The following is a 21,469-nucleotide window of genomic DNA, read 5'->3' on the forward strand; positions in this document are numbered from 1 at the left end:
TTGTGTTTTTTTTTATTACATTTATGTACATTTTTATTTATTCATTTTTTACATTTAACAATGCACAAATCAAATACATAATTAGAAAAGACAATGCCCTGTACATGTACAGTGAATTTTTCAAATGGTGTGAGGTGCTTCCATGGAATCGAGTTGTCGGAAATAAATTTCAATATTTTCAAGATTCATTCAAAATTAAATCAGGTTGTATATAACCATAATAATTAGGGAGAGAAGCAGTTTTTGTTTCACCCTGTTGATTCTCTCCCAAACCTTGATTTGGTTTTGTGCTTTTGTACATAAATCAAATAATTATGTAGGTACAGTAGTATGATTTACTGACCAATAGGACGTTAAAGAAAAAGCCTGTTGTTTTCATGTATAAAATTATGAATGGAATGTACACTTGAAACTGGAATTTTGTGGAGCTTCCCCACATGAATAATACATTGTCGATTCAACATATGAATCAGTGTGCAAACACACGTTGAATTGGTGATATCTACTTTATTCATCACTGAAATATAAATAATTAATAAAATTACAGCGATTTGCATCGAATGGCTTGAAGCCTTGTGCACACCACTGCGATTCTACCATACACTGTGCTCTTTTACCTTCAATATATTTCATAATTTTGATCAAAGTTGTTTCCAAAAGTACCTAATTCTATCACGTTTTTCAGTAAATTATTTCAAATAAAGGAAGTAAGCTCTATCATTTTAAAAACACACCTATACTTTCAAATCCTATTCTAAACTCTTGTATAAATCGAATAAGTTTCCTAAAAATCCTGCTAATTGACAGATAATTGATAAAATAACTCACATCACACTGATAACACATTTTCAGTAATCATTATTAATTACTTCATTTTCCCTGTGAAGTCTTGAGCAAGTGGATTTGTTACATTTATTCTAAGCAATTGCTTTTAATGTAGACTAAATCAACATCAAATCTAGTGGGGGATATACTTGCTTAATACTGCATTTTTGTGAATTTTCAATTTAATTTATTCACTTAATTTACCCTATTCATTAATATGCTTTAAAATTAAAATTGTTCAGATGGAAATAAACATAATAATATTATGACAGTAGCCTTTTGGTGAGTTTTTCCTATATAACATGAGATTTTTCGGTATGATTTAATATGAAAATTGATGAAAATGGACATTAAAGACTACCAGTAAGCTGCTCCTACAAAAAGTGGGAAGTACTCGATATAGTGTTTCATGAATAACTTAATAATATAAAGAGGTAAAAAGGAAATTATAACATAGCTCACAAGAAAATTATAATGCACTTCGAATGAAGATTACAATCTAGCTTATGTGAACGCCTCTCAAGATAGCTTAAGAGCTGGTAACAAGGGTTGAACGACCTCAAGCCAGGAACAAGACTAAAAAGAAAAATACTATCGATTCGCAATGATGGACAACATAGGGAACATCTAAATTATTTACAATCTGGTCATCTCTTAGGCCCCGGAAGTGGGACAAGTTCTCCCATTACTCCTTCCAACCACCCCCGTTACCCCCTCCCTACACTTTTATTAGATACAGCTCTGTCCAATGATAATAATACCTGTTAATGCATATTCCAGTTGATAAATTTAGCTCGGAAAGAATATTTGTGGACTAGCGATGCAAGTATTTTGGTGGATGATTGATGAAATCATTAGCTGCAACTGTCAACACAAATCCAGTGCCACAACAGAACTGATTTATTAATGTGTTGAATCAAAGTAAGTCGGTCAGTGAGTGAGCTCTGATTGATTCCTTTTGTGACACAGAAAGAAACAAAACACAGATCTTCGTTTTCTGAATGAAGTTTTCTTCTGTTTCATTGGCATCCTCTTGTTTAATGAGAGAATTGCAGTTTTTGCTATTTTCTATTGGAATTGAAAATCTAATAATTGATAAGAGATCTGAGTATTCTTATAAAAAATAATTCAATTAATTGTGATGAAGGAGTGAAGTACCACCATCTATTGTGATAATGATAAGCAATAACGCCCTCCTGAATACGATACCAGCTGAATACGACATCTTCGTATTTTAAACAGGACATTTCATCAATATGGTGCATTCCAATTGGAATTGTACTGTTCTGAATGACCAATATTTTTCTACTTGTTCTCTGTAATAATTTTTTTTCGAATTCACCTATTATCTGATTGATTTGTATTTTTTCAGGTTGAAATATGTCGTTTAATCGGATGGAAGGTGTGGATGGAGCTGAAGAATCAGATGGCAGTAAAACAATGGAGGAAAAGCTTGTGGTTAGTATTTATTTATTTCATTCAACAGAGTCAAAAACACATAATCAGAAAATGATTGGGAATGGAAAAACAGGCTTGTAGCCCTTACTATAGTATTAAATGATATATTCAAGTATTAGTAGAAGATGAATCTCAGAAAAATAATCATATTTTCATTTGCGTAGTATATTGCCCCACTCATTCAATTGATATCAAATTTATTAATTTCCAAGATAGGAATTTGAAAAATAATTTGATCGATTGTGAATAATTGTATTCAATACTAATTCACATTAATGTTATTCATCTTATAGATAAATTATTTAAAGAATTTGTTCCAATAATGAACAAAAATATAATTCTCATACCGTAAAGTTAAAAGTTTTATCATATTGATAAAAGCCTCTCACTATTTAAATACTCGTTACCGTACAAACTCTGAAAATAGTTTTATTCATATATTCATTCATTTTTTATCGAGTAATAGAACAACGCATAAGCCATATTCCCTTCACTGGTATTCTTTCATAATCAACTTCAGTGTGCTTACTTTTCACAATTCAATTCAAACTATATTTCTAATTCTCAGGTTGCTGTTCGAGTAAGACCTCTGAAACAAGACGAAGCTGAAAGATGTCTACATTGCGTGGATGATAAGGTAATGAATTCAATATCGAATAGTACGTATACACGAGTAGTGCAACAGTAGACTTCATTAGACTTCATATACAATTTTGTATGCAATATATGGATGCCCACCAAATTATCAACTTAACTAATAATACACAGAAATACGTGAAAATTGATCCTGAAATTGAAAAAGAAAGACCTGAAATTGATATAAGTTGTGACCTGAAAACTCCGACAACAGACCTGAGCCAGCTATTATCACAGAAAGACGTTATTATATCCGATAGACATAATTGTAGCTTACTTCATTGATACCGGTACTCAAAGAAATCATAAAATCGTTGTACACTTGAATTGGGACTTATCCAGATTTTCAGAATATATTTACTTTTATAAGTTCACTCTCATAATTATATTTACCATACAGATCTATATAAGTTTCGGTAGACCACAAACTTCACAAACTTATTCTCTCAGTACATTGAACCCCTTACTTTTCCAGTATTTATCCAATAACAATCTGAATAATAAAATGGACTATTCCATGCTGTTTGCAACCCTTTGATGGATAGTATTTGAGTGGCAGTTACGAGTCTGATATGTCCATCACAGGCTCACAGCGCATCAATATTCAATACTTCCAATGTCATTCCTATCAAAGTAGTTCATCAAGCCACTTGATATGAAAGAGACAGTTTCCAAAAACAGATAGGCATATCAATGTTTACTTTTGTTTGTTCTAAAAGGTGGAAAATATCCAAATTCCTTTGTTCTTTCGATGGATGAGAGAGCGGAGAGACAGGGGGAGGTTAGCAGTTTATTGTTTCTGATGTTTTTGACAGTTCTTGCGTTCCCGTTGTAGAATTGTTCAGCTATAATTAATGTATTATTGATTTGGGATTAAGGGTTGGTATCAGAGTTTGGACACTAAATAAAGAAACTAAAACAACATTGGAGTTGCAACTGTGTGTTTTCTTTATGCTGTGTTGATTACCGCGAATTTTAAACAAAATTTATTCTGAAATTTTCAGTTCCTAGTCAAGAATGTGAAGTTTTTCTTTTGGAAAGTAATGAGAAATATAAAATACTCCTAGTAATCAATAATAGAATATAAGTGCCTCAAGCTTCATTTAATACCGTAGAGTATTTTGGAAATTATAATGACAAGTAAAATGGAGAGAAATTCATTCTGAATTGAATTCTAAATCGAATTGATCCCCTGAAGTATTTGCAATACTATAGTGGAATATTCATCACTTAAAAGTATTCAGTTAGTCATATTCAGTTTATACATATTCCATATGAATAAAATTTTGACATAAATGTAGAAATAGGAGATGATATTTTTTTTGCAATGAATAAATTTCAAATTTTAAATTTTTCAATAGTAGTGACAAGAGTTATCAGCTCGAAAAGTATTATAAACAGAAGGTTCATTTAAAACGTCAACTGATGCTATTTGAAACGTATACACATAAATTGCAGTTAAAATCATTTACGAGAGGTGACCAACATATTTATTGCTTTTGTAAATAATAGTTTTCATAAGGTAGAACTTTCGATAGAAATTGATAAAAACAATATAAAAACATGAAGTAAGTACCCTTTTTATTTAAAACATTTTTAAAACTTCAAAACATTTCAACAATGTTTAATAGTTATTTGTATATCTAGAGTGAAAAGTACGACTTTTTCTCCCTGTGGGAAAAAGTTTGAAGCTCGAGGCGAAGCGAGGGCAGCAATTTTCCTGAGGGAGGAAAAAGTATTTTTCGCTCGTGATGTACACAACATTTTTCCTCCATCTACATTTTTTTATAGAAACTGCAAATAAAATAATTTTAATAGCTTACGTATTGGTGACAATGTTTCCTAACAACATAACCTAAAATCTAAAACCTAAAAACCGGCCATCTGATTGGCACTGCCGATTGCGCTATCTAGCAAAAGTTGTAACAATTATACCAGCTGGGTGTCTACCAAAAATGGCTGACTCCAGATCACGCGGTTCAGATTTGAATTGCAGATCAAAAATATTTGTTGGCTGGAATTTTGAATAGAATAAAATATTTTAAAAATTGTATAAATTATTATCGTCTACTAATATTAAGAATATAATAATTATCATACAAACATATATTTCATGAGTTGATCAAATTCCTTGTTGTGGTATTGAATTCAGTTGACTCAATGACATACACCTCTATTACGCTTTCTCATCTGAGCTTAGACCTTCTAACCTATTACAATGTGAGTTTTTGAAATAGAGATGCTTCCCATGTTATTTAAATGGAGTCACTTTTACTCCCTAGGGAGTTTTACTGTTTTTTACTACCGAGAGCGAAAAAGTGACACTTTAGTATTATGTTTCAGGGAGTAAAGTAAGTACTTTAGACAGTAGGTGGAGGAAAAAATGTTTTAAATAAAAATGGTTCTTCATGGTTTTATTAATTTTAATAAAGTAGCCCACACAAGTAAAGTTATTTTATGAAATGGCTCTTCAGATAGAACTTTTCATATGAAATAAATAAAAACCTACAGATATTTTTTGGAATAGTAGAAGAAAACCCTAGTGACAAGAATGTTGAAGAATTTTTTCCTTGAAATTATTATTCTGCTTATGAAACAGGTTTTTCATACTGTAAATATCTCAAACCCTTCCATTCAACTCCTGAATGAATGGAAAAATCGTTAAAACTCTATTGCGTCGCCTTCAAAGGTTTTCAGTAGCTTGCAATTGACCATGGTTTCATGTCTGAAGGCTTACATTGTTTTTAAGGATAGACTATTATTACAGTATTTATTTTGCAGGGAGGGGAAGAAAGAAGTAGAATGAGGAAAGGAAAAGGAATGTAGGAGAAGGTCTCTCTGGAAAGGCGAAAAGGTGAAAGGAGTGAAGCAATGTATGATAAGTGAAGAGAATTTCAGTAATACAGGAGTTGGAAGTAAAGAAATGGAAAAAGGGGGAGAATGAAAAGAAAAAGAAGAGGAAGAAGAAGAAGAAGAAGAAGAAAGGAAGAAGAAAAAAGTTTCTTTTGAGTTGTTGCCTGTAGGACACGGTGTAATTGACATAGTTGCTCAGGCCAAAATAGTTTCAAAATCAAAGAAAAAGAAGAAGAAGAAAAAAGGAAGAAGAATATGGAAAGTGGAAACAGGTGTTGGAGGGAAATGGAAATAGAAGGTGATGAGGGGGTTATAGTTCAGAAAATGAAAGAAAATTGTTTGTAATGTTACTAAGGGGAAGAAGTAGGTGAAAAGAAAATGTGATGATGGAAGTGAAACAGAGTAGAAGAAGGAGAATAAAACCAAAGGAAGGAGCCGTGATAAAGGGGAAAGGGCAAAGTTTTCACGCCGAAAGATTTAATTGAGGGCCCCTGTGTCCTTGAAATGGGTGTAGAATGTTGGAGGGCGTAACTGCTAATCTATGCAGCCTTTGATTTACGATTACTGCAAAATAAGTTTTTGATTTTAGAGTCCACTCAGGTGTATGAGAGAATGAATCAATAATGAGCACCCGGCCGCATTCAGTTTACATGGGCGAGGTGGTCATTTCAAAGCACATGAAAACCTGAACTCATGCAGTATAATATATTGATTTTATATGGTTGACTGTTGCAATGAGTTACTGCTATGGTAATATCTGAATGTTTTCTGATGTATGCAGTTCTTGGTGAGCTGTTGTAGTTGTTTTGTTGATAATTTTTTAGGATCAATTTTTCCTGTGGAGATAAATTTTCTTGAAAGGGAACATTCTCATGAATAATTCTTAGTATAACATAATGAAGAGATCAAAACTGTGATGAATTTATAGGATGTTTTCAGTTAATCATATGATAAGTTCTCTTATTTTTCTCCTATCTTGGCTATAAGATAGGAGGGAGTTAGCCCTAGAGGGGCTAACCATATACCCATAACCCATACCTCTACAATATCTTACTATATCTACTTCAATCTCAATTTGGCTATATGCATAGTGAAATATATAGGCATATGTTTGACTACCTATATTTGCCTATAATATACCTATATTCCCTTACTTTTTATGAAGCAAGAATTTTCTCATCTATTTTACTATCCATGACGAACTATAATAATAATCCGGTTTTGAACTATTTTAAACGACACTACAGTCTAATTCCATTGAATATTAGTTATTATAATTTTTCATGAACAATATATGTCAGTAAAGGAAATTTTCATTTATTACAAGATGTGTCGAGGTGTCAAATAGCTTGATAATTTCTTGGAAGACGGAGAATAGTTTGATAAAATTATTGGTAATTAGGTATAAATTGAGATAGAATTCTATCATATTATTTTAGGGTTGAACAGAAATAACCTTGAGACATCTAAAAGATTGAACTTGGTGATCCATCTCAATTGCTCTTGTCAGTCCCCCTGAGAGGAAGATAAAGAAGAAATTTTGGTGGAAGAAATAAAAAATGGTATCAGTTGAGTTGTACATAAGTTTAAGCATGTAAATCCACCATGAACCTGGTGATCTATCTCAATATTCTTCCGTCAATCATGATAACATTATGAAAGATGGGGAAGGGAAGTAAAAATGGAAGTAGTAAAAAACGGGGAACCAGACAATTTGAGAGAATAAGTATAAGTGTTCTTGAGTGACTTTCAAGCTTCAATCTTTAAAATGCAGCTTTCAACTTTTATTGTGTTGCACTGTATTATTTAAACACTTTTAGAGAAAAAGCTGTAATTTTGTTAAAATACTATCTGTAAAAAGCTTTGAAAACAAAGTACTGAAGCCGAGAGAGAATGAGCGATCAATCTAGAAAAAGATAACGATAAGGAAGAAATTATGGGTGCAAGATGTTATCAGTGTGGAAACTATATTACTGCCACATGAAGGTATGGCGTCATAATATGAATTCAAGTTGGCCCTTCTGGTTATCTCAGTTCTTCATCAGCCCTTTTAGGGTCGGTGTGAGTGGTTGGGCAAGGTCTCGCCCTACCAACCTTAGCACGAAACCTTATGCTAATTTATACCTCCGCCCGCGAGAGGCCCTAAGGGTCGGGTTGAGTTTCGTCGTTGAAACACGCGAAAAATAAAATTCCACCACAACATTGATTTCTCTCAATTTCTCTCTCTCTCTCTTTCTCCCTGATATTTCTCTCAATGAACTAACGCCAGCCAATGAATGAATGAATGGGGAAAACGTATTATTTATTGGAAAAATCTGGAAAGGTCATAGAAAAGTACGGGTCATTTCATTGAGGAAAATGCTAATCAAAGTTTGATACCTGAATGAAGGAGGCCAAATCGATTCATAAATGTTGTTTGAATATTTTATAGTGGTTTGGTTGCATTTTTTTAGTGGTTTTATGGTGGGGTGGCCTAGAGTTCATTCTTGAATGGGGTTTCATGACTGGGAATGTTGTTGAATGAAAAATATAAAAAATATGTAAAATATGTTGGTAGGCTACTAGTAAGACAACTTTGAAATTCTGTGTAGTATCGTGAGGATTCAAGGATAAATATCGGGGACCGAGCCCCGCTCTGGAGTACAAAAGCATAAAACATTTATTACGAAAGAAGAAATTATAATAACATTCATACAGAAATGTTCTATCTAATCACAGTAAATTCAGATTAATTCCCAAAGGGAAGGCAAAAATTTCCTTTACAAAGGCCCAGTTGCACAAAAGCCGGTAAGATTTTAATCCTGATTAACTTCACGTGAACCAAATCAGAGAAGACCATAAAAAAGATGGATCTACTGGAATTAATCAGGATTGAAAATAACCCGGCTTTTTTGCAACCGGCACTAAGTACCTCATTGGATGATTACAAAAGTTCAACAGCTGAGTCATAATTTTGACACAGCCCACCACACATGAACTCGCTCACTCACTTCCATCACCAACATACGACGAAATAATTATTATCAGCTGTTTTTCCAAGGATGACTAATAATTATCCTTTTTATGTCCTTCAGCGAGTTTTCCAAGGGCTGAGACCAAGTTCAATCGAATCTTTATATAATAAACCTACTATGTTCTGAATTTCGTGAGAATCGTTAGAGCAGTTTTCGAGATCCGGTGGAATACAAACATATAAACATCTAAACATCCAAACATCTAAACATATAAACATAAAAACAGAAGTTGCTTGTTTAATAGTATAGGATATTTCATTTTTTCAATTCATATCTCATTGATTCAATTGGGATTGACTGTTACAATTTTCGGGATTAATCCTAATTCTTACTTATCAATAAATAAAACAAAATGGAAAGGGGGATGTGTTATGTAGACTACTGACGAATGATGTGAATGTGCTAAGTAGATAGAAAAGAATGTAAGAACTAAAAGGAATTCAATACAACCATCAAACGAATCCAATGAAAATATGTTTAATTATTTCATTGAGTGAGCCTACTATCAAAATTAGTTGAAGAAATTGAAGGAGTTGAGTTTTTAAAATTCAACAGACTTGTGTCCAACCGGGCCAAGCTGTATTTGGCTGAGAATCTGTTGATCTCCTTATTCTAAGCCGTAAACTTTATAAGTTAGTCAATAGGTTTGATTAATTAAGAGTGTTCCTGTTCATGATAGAAGACGTAATAAAAAACAAGAATTCATCCAATGTATTCGATCATGATGCAAAAATATCCCCCATATTTTAGCCAAATAGTTCCAAAGGCTAAACGGAAGGTCCTTATCAGAACAAAAATGTAATATACAGTCACAGTGGAGCCGAAATGTCACCTGTTACTATAAAGGCCAAACTTTACAGTAAAACATTAAAACAAACTTACGTGTGAGCTTTGCGTGTTGTTGATGAAATTTTATGGCTTTTCATGAAGGAAAAACGCCACCAATTATAATACGATCAATGCGTGTTTGCTTTGATACGCCAACAAATTCAACAAACAAGAAGAAAATTCATAAAAGATTCAAGAATTGAATGAGACTGGCGACATTCTCAACTAGGGAGGCTACCTGAAGTGAATATAAATTGAGTATATTATTTATTTTTCAACAATAAGACTTAAGTACCTAGGCTATGACTATAATTATATCTCAATAACTAATAAATCATTGAGATAATGAGAAAGTAGAATCTGTTCTTGTTAAATTATTATCGATCTTTAGTGAGCTATGGATTTTATTGATTGAGCTATTTGAAGTTATTCAAATTTTGTATGATGATATCAATAAATAATTTTCTTTCATTTTATTGTAAGGAGGTAGAATAATTATATGATTCACAGAACTATCATCAATTATTGTTATCACTGTAGATTGCTCATTCTTGTCCGAAATTATATACTATAGGGAGAGTATGTGATCGCTGGAGATCTCAAAATAGAATCTCTCAAAATTCAAATTCAAAAATGCTTTCTGAACAAAACTGAAATTGTCACTCAAGATTTGAAAAGATTCTAATTGTCTCCCATATATAATGAACGTTGTATCTTATTCAGTTTGAGTTTCCCATTCGTTCAACATGCTCGTTCCATTGTTGGTGATGGCGGACGTTGCAACTCTCTCATCCATGAAAAATTTCTGTGTGTAGGTGTAGGGAGTTTCCTTCAAGAAAGCTGTGTAGGAAGCTTCCTCCATCTAGGGATCTAGGTACTCTGAAGCCTTATGTTTCATGAGGCCAGCCTCAAAACTTTTCCATCCAAAAGTCGTCCTTTGACTTGTAGAAAATTCCAATAGTACGCCCAAAACCAATAGTGTAGGTCTAAGTTCTTGAATACGGTACGATTTCTAAAGGAATCACCAAATTGCTCTCTTGAAACTTCAAATGTTGGTTGACATTTTTTATTTTTGATACGATGTGTCGGTAGTATACCAATGTTCAATTTAAATGAATGAGTTGATTGAACGTGAACTTGAAAGGCGCGTTTCTTGTGTTCTCTCCAGAGCTATAACACAATAAAAGTATTGAATCTCTCTGAATGACGTTACAAAAGTATCAGAAAAAACATAGAAACGACTGTGCGAGACAGATTATTATAGATGCGCCTCAATTATTCATTGTCACCAATCGGCGTTTCCACTTTGCATGTCTGATCAACGCTCACAATTCATGCCACGGGCGGACTCAGACTGAGTTGTCAATTTATGACTGCTTCTTATAATTGCAGCTTATTTATGGATTGTTTCGCTTTCGATGCACTGGAATCGAAAACGAAAGTGATGATGCAAATGTCCACCGTAACGTTTGAAAACTACGCAGTTTCGGTTATGTTCAAAGCATTGTTCATTCTGGTATCTTTCGGATAGATGATTCCAGCTTCTATCAATTAGTTCGAGTCCCAGCCCGGGCAAGATACTTTTCTCGAGCCACTCCCGTGTTTCGGATGGACACGTTAAGCCGTCGGTCCCGGCTGGCTAAAAAGCAGTTGTTAGGTCATGTCATAGGCCCTGTAATTGAACAGTTGCGACCTGAAAACTCTGACACCAGACCTGAGCCAGCCAGGTCACTCGATACTTTTTTTAATTAATTTTTTGAATTTCCTAGTCCCTTGTTGATGTACATCGTACTTCTCATTGATTGTATGATCATCAATATTGATTGATTCTTATTTCCTTCTACAATTTATTTTTTAGTAGGGCTACTGTAGATGCGATTTGAACAATTCAAATGCAGGACCACGAACGTTGATCTTAAACTCCCTAGTTGACCACGAAACCTAGAAATACATGAAAGGGGTAGGCTTACGCGCCCTGTCAGCCTTTATTGTAGAACTGAACTTCATTGAACCTCTCGCAGAAGTTGCTACGGAGAAGGTAGCGAGAAGAGAAAGATACGACGATACAGAAATCTTAATAGAGTTCGTGAAAACGGATAAACCAAAACAAGTAGCGTATCTTATTACTTTTCTCTTCACGACACGTTCATATAGTTTCCATCCATTCCCAATTAATATCAATGTTGAAAAGATCCATCAGTTTTTGTATTCTCTATCTGCTTACAATTCTAAATCTATTCGATACAAACAAGTTTCGTTAAGTTTCTCTCAATATTATATTGAATGTGATGGACCGAATGAAAAAAAATAATATAAATAAGGATTGTTGTAAATTAAATCCCTACTAGAATAAATTTTCTTATAAAAATTTATTTCTGTTGATATCAGTCGAGAATAAATATTTAAATTATACGCAATAGGAAACTGAAACTTTTTAAGAATCGAACTGAGAGATCAAAAATATCTATATACAAAGGTATGGAACGACTTGGCTGAATATGAAAATTATAGGCTACGTAATTGAGTGGTGAAATTTTTAAAGAATCGAACTATTTTCTTACCTTTTCTCCTGTTATTTGGTGAAAAGAGTGATCAAAAATTAATATAGAAAAAAGAAGGATATAATATGAAATAAGAGGTGTTTATCCTCCCTGAGGACTGAAAAGAGAAAAACTCTCTTACAACACAATCAATTGGTCCAAAGCAAGTCAATTGACGGCTAGCCAACATTTTTTATTTTCCTTGTAAAGATGTGGGAAAATTTTACCCATGTGGTACAATGTTTTCTGTTGTAGAGAAACATTGAACTTGTTATACATGAATGATGAGTCGGCATCGATTTAGTGTCAGTCATAAAAGAGGCCCCTCCAATTATTGCAATGAGTCTGGCTTTCGTAGAAAGTGGCATCGATTATTGAAGATATCAACTTGAACGACTGATGAGTCAGGCGAAAATGGGCTGCAAAATGTAAAAAGGGAGACAAAGAAAGAGAAGAAGATAAACTGGTTGAAATGAGAAATGGAAAGTAAAAATGAGACAGAGTATACGAAGACTAAAAGAGAGGGGACCGTACCTATCATGTAACAACAATGTTAGATATTACAGCGATGTTAATGTATTTAAGTATAATCAAATTGATGTACTAGGGAGCATGATGAAATTGATGTTGTGACCTATTGACAGTTCCCTTGTGAATTGAGAAGGGTCATGACCCTGTTTAAATGTAGGTTCTGTTTTGTTGATTTATTGAATTCTGTGGTATCATTCACGTGGAGTCTCATTGATGAATATTCTGAGCGGTTCAAGGCAATACAATCAAGAGTGCGATAATACTAGTGATTAGTTAGGTGGTAATTGGTACTCGTAGTAATTGTTGTCACGCTTGGGAATTTGAATTAAACTCAATATCTCAATCTTTTCCTTATCCTTAGATAGACGAAATAAAGATTTAGAGGTAGTTGTAATTTTAATTGAACTTTTGTCCAAAAATCAGTGAACTTCTAAAATAAGTGATTTAATGAAATGAATTAGCCTAATAAATGAATACTATAGCAACATACAGATTCAATTGCTCTACCTATTCCTATTTTGCCATTTGTGACAGTATGGTGTATGCTCTTAGCTTGCCGAGCTTTTTGATTTGTTAATAGCTTGATACCTATTCATAACAAAAGCTATCATATTTTGCCTGTAACTTGATTATTTGATCAACCTAGGATTTTTTTTAAATTTATAATATATTTCATCATTTGTATAATCCTAAGTCACAGTGTCGCTGTGTGATTCAGTATTGACATTACGCTCTGTGTAAAAACGTTCCCAGTACAAATATTTCAAATTTTACAAATTTGTCTGTTTTCCGAACAAAATGGTCATAAATTTGCGAAATGAGTAGAGAGCATCAAAGAATACATATTAAAGGAACTAGGGCAACACAACTCTATTTATAATCTAGTGTGATAAAAAGAGAGGACATGATTAATACATGCTTAATGGGATAGAGAAAGTGAGAGATTATGTAAATACAGAAGATGGGAGTTATGGTATGAATATATGTATATAAGTAACCAAATGTAGTATGGTATGTAGTATGGTAACTAAATGAAGTATGGTATGTATGTATATAAGTAACCAAATTTCAATCGGATGGCAATGACAAAGAAGAAAAAGAGGTAACTAAAAAAATAACTGATATAATGAGAACTTGTCATTAAATGTATGGGGAAGGATTTGAAAAGAAATATGGTTGAATAGAATAGAAAGAGAGACGTCTGATAATAAATTAGCGGCAAAGATATAACGAAGAGAAGGATTTAACTATAATAAGAAAGAGATTATAATTATTATTTATTCATGAGTTGGAAAAAGAGTGGAATAATAATAAATGGATTGGAATTATTATAAAATAAAATGATTGATTGTCTTTATTAAGAGCGGAGTTAGGATTTCAGGAAAGGGAGAGAATTGATGGCTATTCTATGAGACAGACAAGGATAGAACAAGTTAATAATATGAAGAGAATGAGAGATAATCATAGATAAATGTGAGGAAGAGAGAGATAGAGAGGGGAAAAATGATGGTCACGTGTTTTGTAGCTCTCAATCGTTAAAATGTACAAGTGGCCATCTTCCACAGAAATGGATTGACTGGCAAACAGAAATACCGTACGTCAGTGGTGAACTCTTTACGTTTGCTACCAATATTTCTGTTCATTTGGTCAGTGAAATAGAGAAAGAGAATGTGAGAGGGAGAAAAGAGAATGAGAGATAGATTGAGAGAGTAATGGAGAGACAGAGAGAAGAGATATGGAAAGAGAGAGAGTGTGTGTGTGAGTGAGTGAATGAGAGAGAGAGATTGATTGAGTACTTTATTTACTGAGTACTTTACGAGAGAGAGAGATATGAGAGAGTGATGAATGGCGAGAGAGAGAGAGATATATATCAGAGAGTGATAAATGGCGAGAAAGAAAGAAGAGAAATTGTGAGATATGGAGAGAGATAGAGTGAGTGCCCTGGTAGGGCGAGGGAGAGAGAGAGAGAGTGAGTGAGAAGGTGTGAGGAGCTTCTCACAGTGCAAATAATAAATTCATAACTTGTCGATAAAAGCCTCTTTTTCACTATCCATAAACACTGCAGTGTTTTCATTATGGTCGCTGCAAACAGACAAATGTATATAAGGTACTTCATGGGTGATATATCTTATACCGAAGTATATAGCCTTGGTAATTCATAGTGTTGGTAATTTCGAGTGTTGCCTACAAAACTCGAGTATACATGGATGGACTTGAGTATACATTGGAGTGTACATTGGACACTCAAGTATACATACATTAGTAGCCACAGTCAGTAATTTTGTTTGGTTATGCAGTAGTTTTGGAGTGCTCTCTTAGTACCTGTCACAAACCTCATTGGGAATTCTGCTATTTGTTTATTCCCTGTGAAGTAGTAGGTAAACAACTGTGGCTCTTCCCATTTCTATGGTAATTAGTTGGGATTAAATAATGGTGATTTTAAATATGACAGTGAATATTCTGGTTGTAAATGTTTGTTGTTCTCACCGCTAGAATTGAGATAGAGATTTTAACATTCCTTATTTAAATTGAAAATTAAATTTAGAATGATCAGATGCAAAGGTAATGTTTCGTGCACTCTAGTCTGAAAGGTAGCTGAGAAGAAATAAACCGCACAGATTCCTTCAAAGAGAAAATATTTTAAAATTGAATAACTCGTAAGTTGGAAATAAGTAAGTAGATGATCAGGGGAAAACTCATAATATCATAATTCATAAAAACTCCATCAATAGTGTAGAAAACAAATGTTAATATTTTTGCTATATGTGTGAAAACAGTGCGATATTTTTTCTGTTCTGAGTTTTTGAAATATTTATTGTGCTCTACTGTTGAGGCTTATCTTAAAAATGGATATTTTCATAAAATTTTTATTTTAATAGATCAACAATACCATGAAATATATATCTTCCAAATCTCATGGATTCATCTCTTACCGAATTCAAAATGTTCTGTCCCAAAAATTTAAACTTTTGGCACTCATATCTCAAAAAGTAATGATCGGAGAAAAATTTTTTCCTGAGAAAAGTTTTTCATTTTGATAGCTTGATGATATACAAATCGGGAAACTTTGAAAAATATCACCAGTAGAAAATTTATTGTTAGCCTTTGCACAGCCTTAATGCTTCACGTTTTTTCTCTTGAACAACTAACACAACAGAGAATGGAAATCATTCGAAATAACAGTTTTATTCTCCTTCTGATATATTTCTCAAAATAATTATTCTGCATGGAAATTCCAGTTGGTACATGAATGCAATCCTTGGAATCGTATTTATTGGTCAAATCCTTTTTAATGCTGCTCTAGTTATTCCATGTTTGTAAGAATTCAAGTCCTATTTTAGTACCTATCATTAGTCAATTAGTTCCTACTGTATTATTTGAAAATACACTAGGAAAAATCAAGTTCAAGTGAACTGCACTTCCAACGATAAATCCATGGATGAACTATAATTATTAACTAAATCTTGGAGAATCTTTGCCCTACTGACACAGTTAGTTTCGCCAAAACACAAGAAGTCCGGTCGGTCTATCTTCTTCAAGCACGCATACAGCGTGAGTGTGTTCTCTCACACATAGAGTAAGTAATATGCTCAATCTCTCTCTCTCTCTCTCTCACTCACAGAGACATTGAGTGTGCTCTCTCACACATAATGTAAGTGTGCTCTTTCACTCTCTCACTCATAATGTAAGTGTGTTCTCTCACTTATAAATGTGAATGTGCTTTTTCACACCGTTCGGAAGTGTGCGTGCATGTGAGTGTCGGTATGCATGTGAAATGGCAAAAATCGTGAAAATTAGATTAATTATGTTGTAGCGTGATGTTAAAGTTGCTGGTTGTGGTTTACAGTGGAAAAGTTGAAATTTGTTCTATTTTGTATAAAGTTAGAACGTAGTTGAAGGTTCATGGAAGATGCTTTAGAGCAGTGTTATTTTATTCCATAAAAATCTGAAATAATAAGATGATAATGGATGACATTATTCTCAGTTGTAGCAGAGACAAATAAGTGAGACAAATAATTAAACTGTATGTTTATTCTATGATTGTAGCCTAATTTTTTGAAATGGATATTATTAACGGTCTTATAGAAGAGTAATCTTATTGTTCAAATCGAAAAATTGGAAGATTTGTACTATATTCATTTAATTCTATCTGTTGAAGATATCCACTGAAATAATTACATGAACTCGATTCTATAACAAATAGGCTGCTCAAATCAAATATTCAAATACTTTCCAACAAATATTTTCCCAGTATGTCCTCAGTATGTTCCCATTTAACTCTAATCTCTAATGTACGGTATATTCATAGTAGAAAATTGTTTTACTCTAGAAAGTTTTAGTAATTTTATTGGAGCATTAACCCAAAATTATCTTTGATCAAGCTTCGTTCTTGTGGGAATGATAGAGCAGTTTCAGGCGGAAATACAGCATTTCTGTTCTCGATATCTCATATGAAAGTGTATCAATAATAATGATAATGTATGCTATCAGTGGATAGTATTTAAACGTATTTGTGGAGAACTTTGCATTACTGAGGCTCAACTCATACTTACGCGACTCAAGTCGAGAAGAGACTGCAACTCTAGTCTCTTCTCTATGCAGCTTGTGTTTTCAAATGGTGACGTCGCGGATACTAGAATCGACTGGTCTGAGTAGCACCATTTGGAAACACATGCTGCGTCGAGAAGAGACTAGAGTCGCAGTCTAGTCTCTAGACTCGACTCTAGTCTCTTCTCAACCTGAGTCGTGTAAGTGTGAGTTGAGACTAAGGGTACGTTTATGTCGGAGCTGCGATTAGTGATAAAAGCTGTGATTCTAGCAACGCGTAGATAATACCAACGTGCTTTCTAATAGGCCTGTTTATGTTGGAGCTGCGATGAAAATCGATCTTGGGTCCTGACCATCGATAAGAGCATCGATAATGGCTCGGTCCATTTTCGAAGCTAGTATCGAGGCTAGTATCACGGAATAAGCATAGTGTTTCTTTCCTCTGTGCTAGTATCGAGTTGTAGACTACAAAGTACAAACATGGACCAATATTTTTTCATGATTTGGGTTGATTTATATGAGGAGTTTCGTAAGCAAGTGACATTTTCTTTACTTTATTAAACTATTTCTTATTCAATTACAAAATTCTATCTTATTGTCAATGATAATAATGAAACATAATATAGACCTTGATGTATGCATTTCAAGAATAAATCCAATTGTTTCTATTTTATTAAAGAATATAACTTTTTTGTATAAACCTACTTACCTTAATGTTAGCATTAATCGCTCCTCTGCCATGATATGACTTATGTGATAATTATTCCAGTCCTTTTGGAGATTATTGGAAACTCTCGTCAAAATGTAGTCGAAAGTTTCTATTTCCATTCTCATATAGTCAAAAATTTTTTTTGGATGCTGTCTTAAATCTTTATACAAAAATGATGATACTCCCCAAATACATTCCTCTCCACATTGATAGGATGTGCATAATATTCACGTTCTCTACAACCTAGTAAGTAATGCTTTACTGTATTCGATGAAAAAATAAAATCTTCATCAGAATCACTCATTATAGCATACACAAATTGGTTTTTCAAAACATGAACTCACGAATCAAGCTTTAAGCACGACTGTCGGCATGAACAGTCGATAGAAGCTGAGCGCTACTCCCTACTAGTATCGCTTCTCTCATCATTGCTAGGATCGTTTATCACAGCTCCGACATAAACGTACCTTAGTCTATTCAGTAGTAGCATAGACAAACAATAGCGTAATTAGATATCCCATGGTATAGGGAATTTATGCCGCAACTTTTACTGTTATCTCAAGCCGATTACTGTCGATTATTGTCAATTTTTACTGTCTTGTTGGGGTGATAGTGTATGAACGGCACAATTTGAGAGACTACCAGCGTCACACAGCTGCATAGGAAAGAACTATGTGAACTATCGGCTTGGGATAACAGTAAATATTGCGACATAAACGCCCTATACCATAGGATATCTATTTGCTATCGTTTCTCTATGGTAGTAGACTACGATAAGACTAAACTTGGCATTGTCAATAATTGGTCTATAGTGAGGTCCACGCTATAATGGCAGTGGATAAATATAGAAGAATGGCGATGCCGATTCTCTGCTTTAGTTAATTATATTTCTACACTGCCAAAAACATAATTGGCATCGTTGAGGACCTAGAAAAGAATAGTACCACCGGCTTTGTCGAATGATAGACAAGGATAGCAAAATCAAAGTTGATCAATTACTGTCATTATAACGTGGACCTCACTATAGGCTACAAGACGATCTTATCAAAAATATTTTTCAATAATTTTTAGGGACCATTTCTAGAAGTAATGTCAACTACTGTCTCTCAAATTCGGTTTACGTGTGGTATCCATCATTGTCAATAGTAGGGTACATGACGATTCTTTTGACATTATATTTCAATAATCTTCTTCAGTGATAATTTGGTGAAGTGATGTCAACCACTGTTTCCCAAACTCGGTCTAGTTGCGCCTGACGAGTTAACTCCTGAAATATTAACATCTGATAGTGAGTTTGCGTGCAGCATCGCATCGCACAAAAAGCATTCAGTAATTTCCTCCGAGCTCCAGCACCACTGTTTTCATGCTGAATTATGAAAATACTTATTAATAGACCGGTCAAAGTGGAGAACAATACTTGAAACTGCCTCGCAGGAAATTGAAAACGAAAATAATGACGTCTGGTCTTTGCTTGTGATATGCGTTATTAGACACAGTATTGGGTTGTGAAGATTGATGATGATGATGATGGCGATGATGATGATGATGATGATAGAGATGATGATGATGACGACGATGATGATGATGATGATGATGATGATGATGATGATGATGATGATGATGATGATGATGATGATGATGATGATGATGATGATGATGATGATGATGATGATGATGATGATGATGATGATGATGATGATGATGATGATGATATGATGATGATGATGATGATGGAGATGATGATGGAGATGATGATGATGATGATGATGATGATGATGATGATGATGATGATGATGATGATGATGATGATGATGATGATGATGATGATGATGATGATGATGATGATGATGATGATGATGATGATGATGATGATGATGATGATGATGATGATGATGATGATGATGATGATGATGATGATGATGATGATGATGATGATGATTCATTCCAAGTTTGCATACTTACCAGTAAGAGAGAGGTCCCAAGGACAAGGACATATTATCCAAATTATTAGCACCAATTTATTAGATTATTCTTTGAAGAATGAAACAATAATTCCTCATTTTGTTCAATAATAGAATGCATGACTTTGAGAAAGAAAATTGAACCTTTGCTGGATGTTTTATTGTTTTCCAGTTTCAAGCTCTGTAATGTGTTTCTAAAATTTTGTATGTGATCGATAAATTCACTTATGAGAATTATTTGAGTATTGCTCAAATTGATACAGTAATAATGTGGGAAATATGTAATCATAAACGCCTAATATCAATGAGATTGAATACACATACCTTATACAGTTTTTAGTTATGTAATAAAAAATCATTCCTCATTATTGCTTCACTTTACTTTACTTGTTCGTCATATGAAACTGCATCAAGGGAGCAACGCACCCGCAGTATATAAGACAAGTCAAAGTGTAATCTAATAATATATATTATTAATTTCCTTCATCTATCAAACACAACAGTCAAAAGAACACAACATATTTCACATAAAATACATTAAACAAAAATTAACCAACAAGGAAGTCTGCTAATCTGTAAGGACACAATACAATAAGGAATTCCCTGAGTGTTTTTTTAACTTCTTCAAGCCCTCAATTTCTTCTATAAGAGATGGAAGTGAATATTAAATATTGTGTTTTATTAGGCTTTTATCGGAAATTGTGTTTATGATATTAGTGTATTTGCCTATCACAACACTTATTCAAACACTTTTTGTTCCTTCAAATGTATTTATTCTATGTATTTCTGTTGCAGACTGTGATTCTAGACGAGAATGAGCTGGGAAGAAAAGATGTCCTGAGACAGAACAGAGCTGGGCAAAGACAATTCATCTACGACGTCGTTTTTGACGAAGAATCCACACAGGTACTGATCTATAAATTTATCCTAAAAAAATTTTCCAGAGAAGTTTACATTATATGTAAAATTTTAGTCTATTAGTCTATTTAGACACATAGACTCTATTAGTGGTATGCTACACGATAGTTAAAGAAAAATAACCCAAGTATTTAACGGACTTTTTTCATATTGTAATGTTTTTTCATGTTTACCTCTAACATGGGTTACATAACAGAGAAAAAATAGAATGGATAAATAAATAATTGATTATCTTCCATTGAAAGATGCTACATTCAGTAGGTCTCCACCTCTTCTCACTTTTGCTGTTATCAATAGGAATACATAGTGAATACGAATAAATTGTGATTGAAGAAATATATGTTGACTCAAATTATATTTCTCTGTCAATTGAGCGTTGATCGCCTATCATTTCAATTAATAATTAGCCCACTCCTTAAAACGTGAGTCCAGTTTCTCAGATCTTATCTCAGTATCTACAGTTCTAGAATATGATGAAAGAAACTCAACAATAGAGACATACTCAACTCTACACGGTGATGAATTCATTTCATGATAGCCTACCATAGAGAAACGATAGCATGAGTAGATATCCCATGGTATAGGGTGTTTATGTCGCAACTTTTACTGTTATCCCAAGCCGATAGTTCACGTAGTTATTTCCTATGC

General features: G+C 33.5%; 1 protein-coding gene across 1 annotated transcript in view; it reads left to right on the plus strand.

Annotated features, from left to right (window-relative positions):
• Positions 1–21,469, plus strand: part of LOC111049357 (kinesin-like protein KIF19) — a 44,386-nt gene that overhangs the window by 300 nt on the left and 22,617 nt on the right. The window contains exons 2-4 of the mRNA XM_039434759.1: positions 2,198–2,283; positions 2,852–2,920; positions 20,699–20,809. Coding sequence (XP_039290693.1) covers positions 2,206–2,283; positions 2,852–2,920; positions 20,699–20,809 — 258 coding nt within the window. The 5' untranslated portion in view covers positions 2,198–2,205. The remainder of the gene's footprint in view (positions 1–2,197; positions 2,284–2,851; positions 2,921–20,698; positions 20,810–21,469) is intronic.

This window comes from Nilaparvata lugens, chromosome 8 (assembly GCF_014356525.2).
Source record: "Nilaparvata lugens isolate BPH chromosome 8, ASM1435652v1, whole genome shotgun sequence".
Classification (NCBI taxonomy): domain Eukaryota; kingdom Metazoa; phylum Arthropoda; class Insecta; order Hemiptera; family Delphacidae; genus Nilaparvata; species Nilaparvata lugens.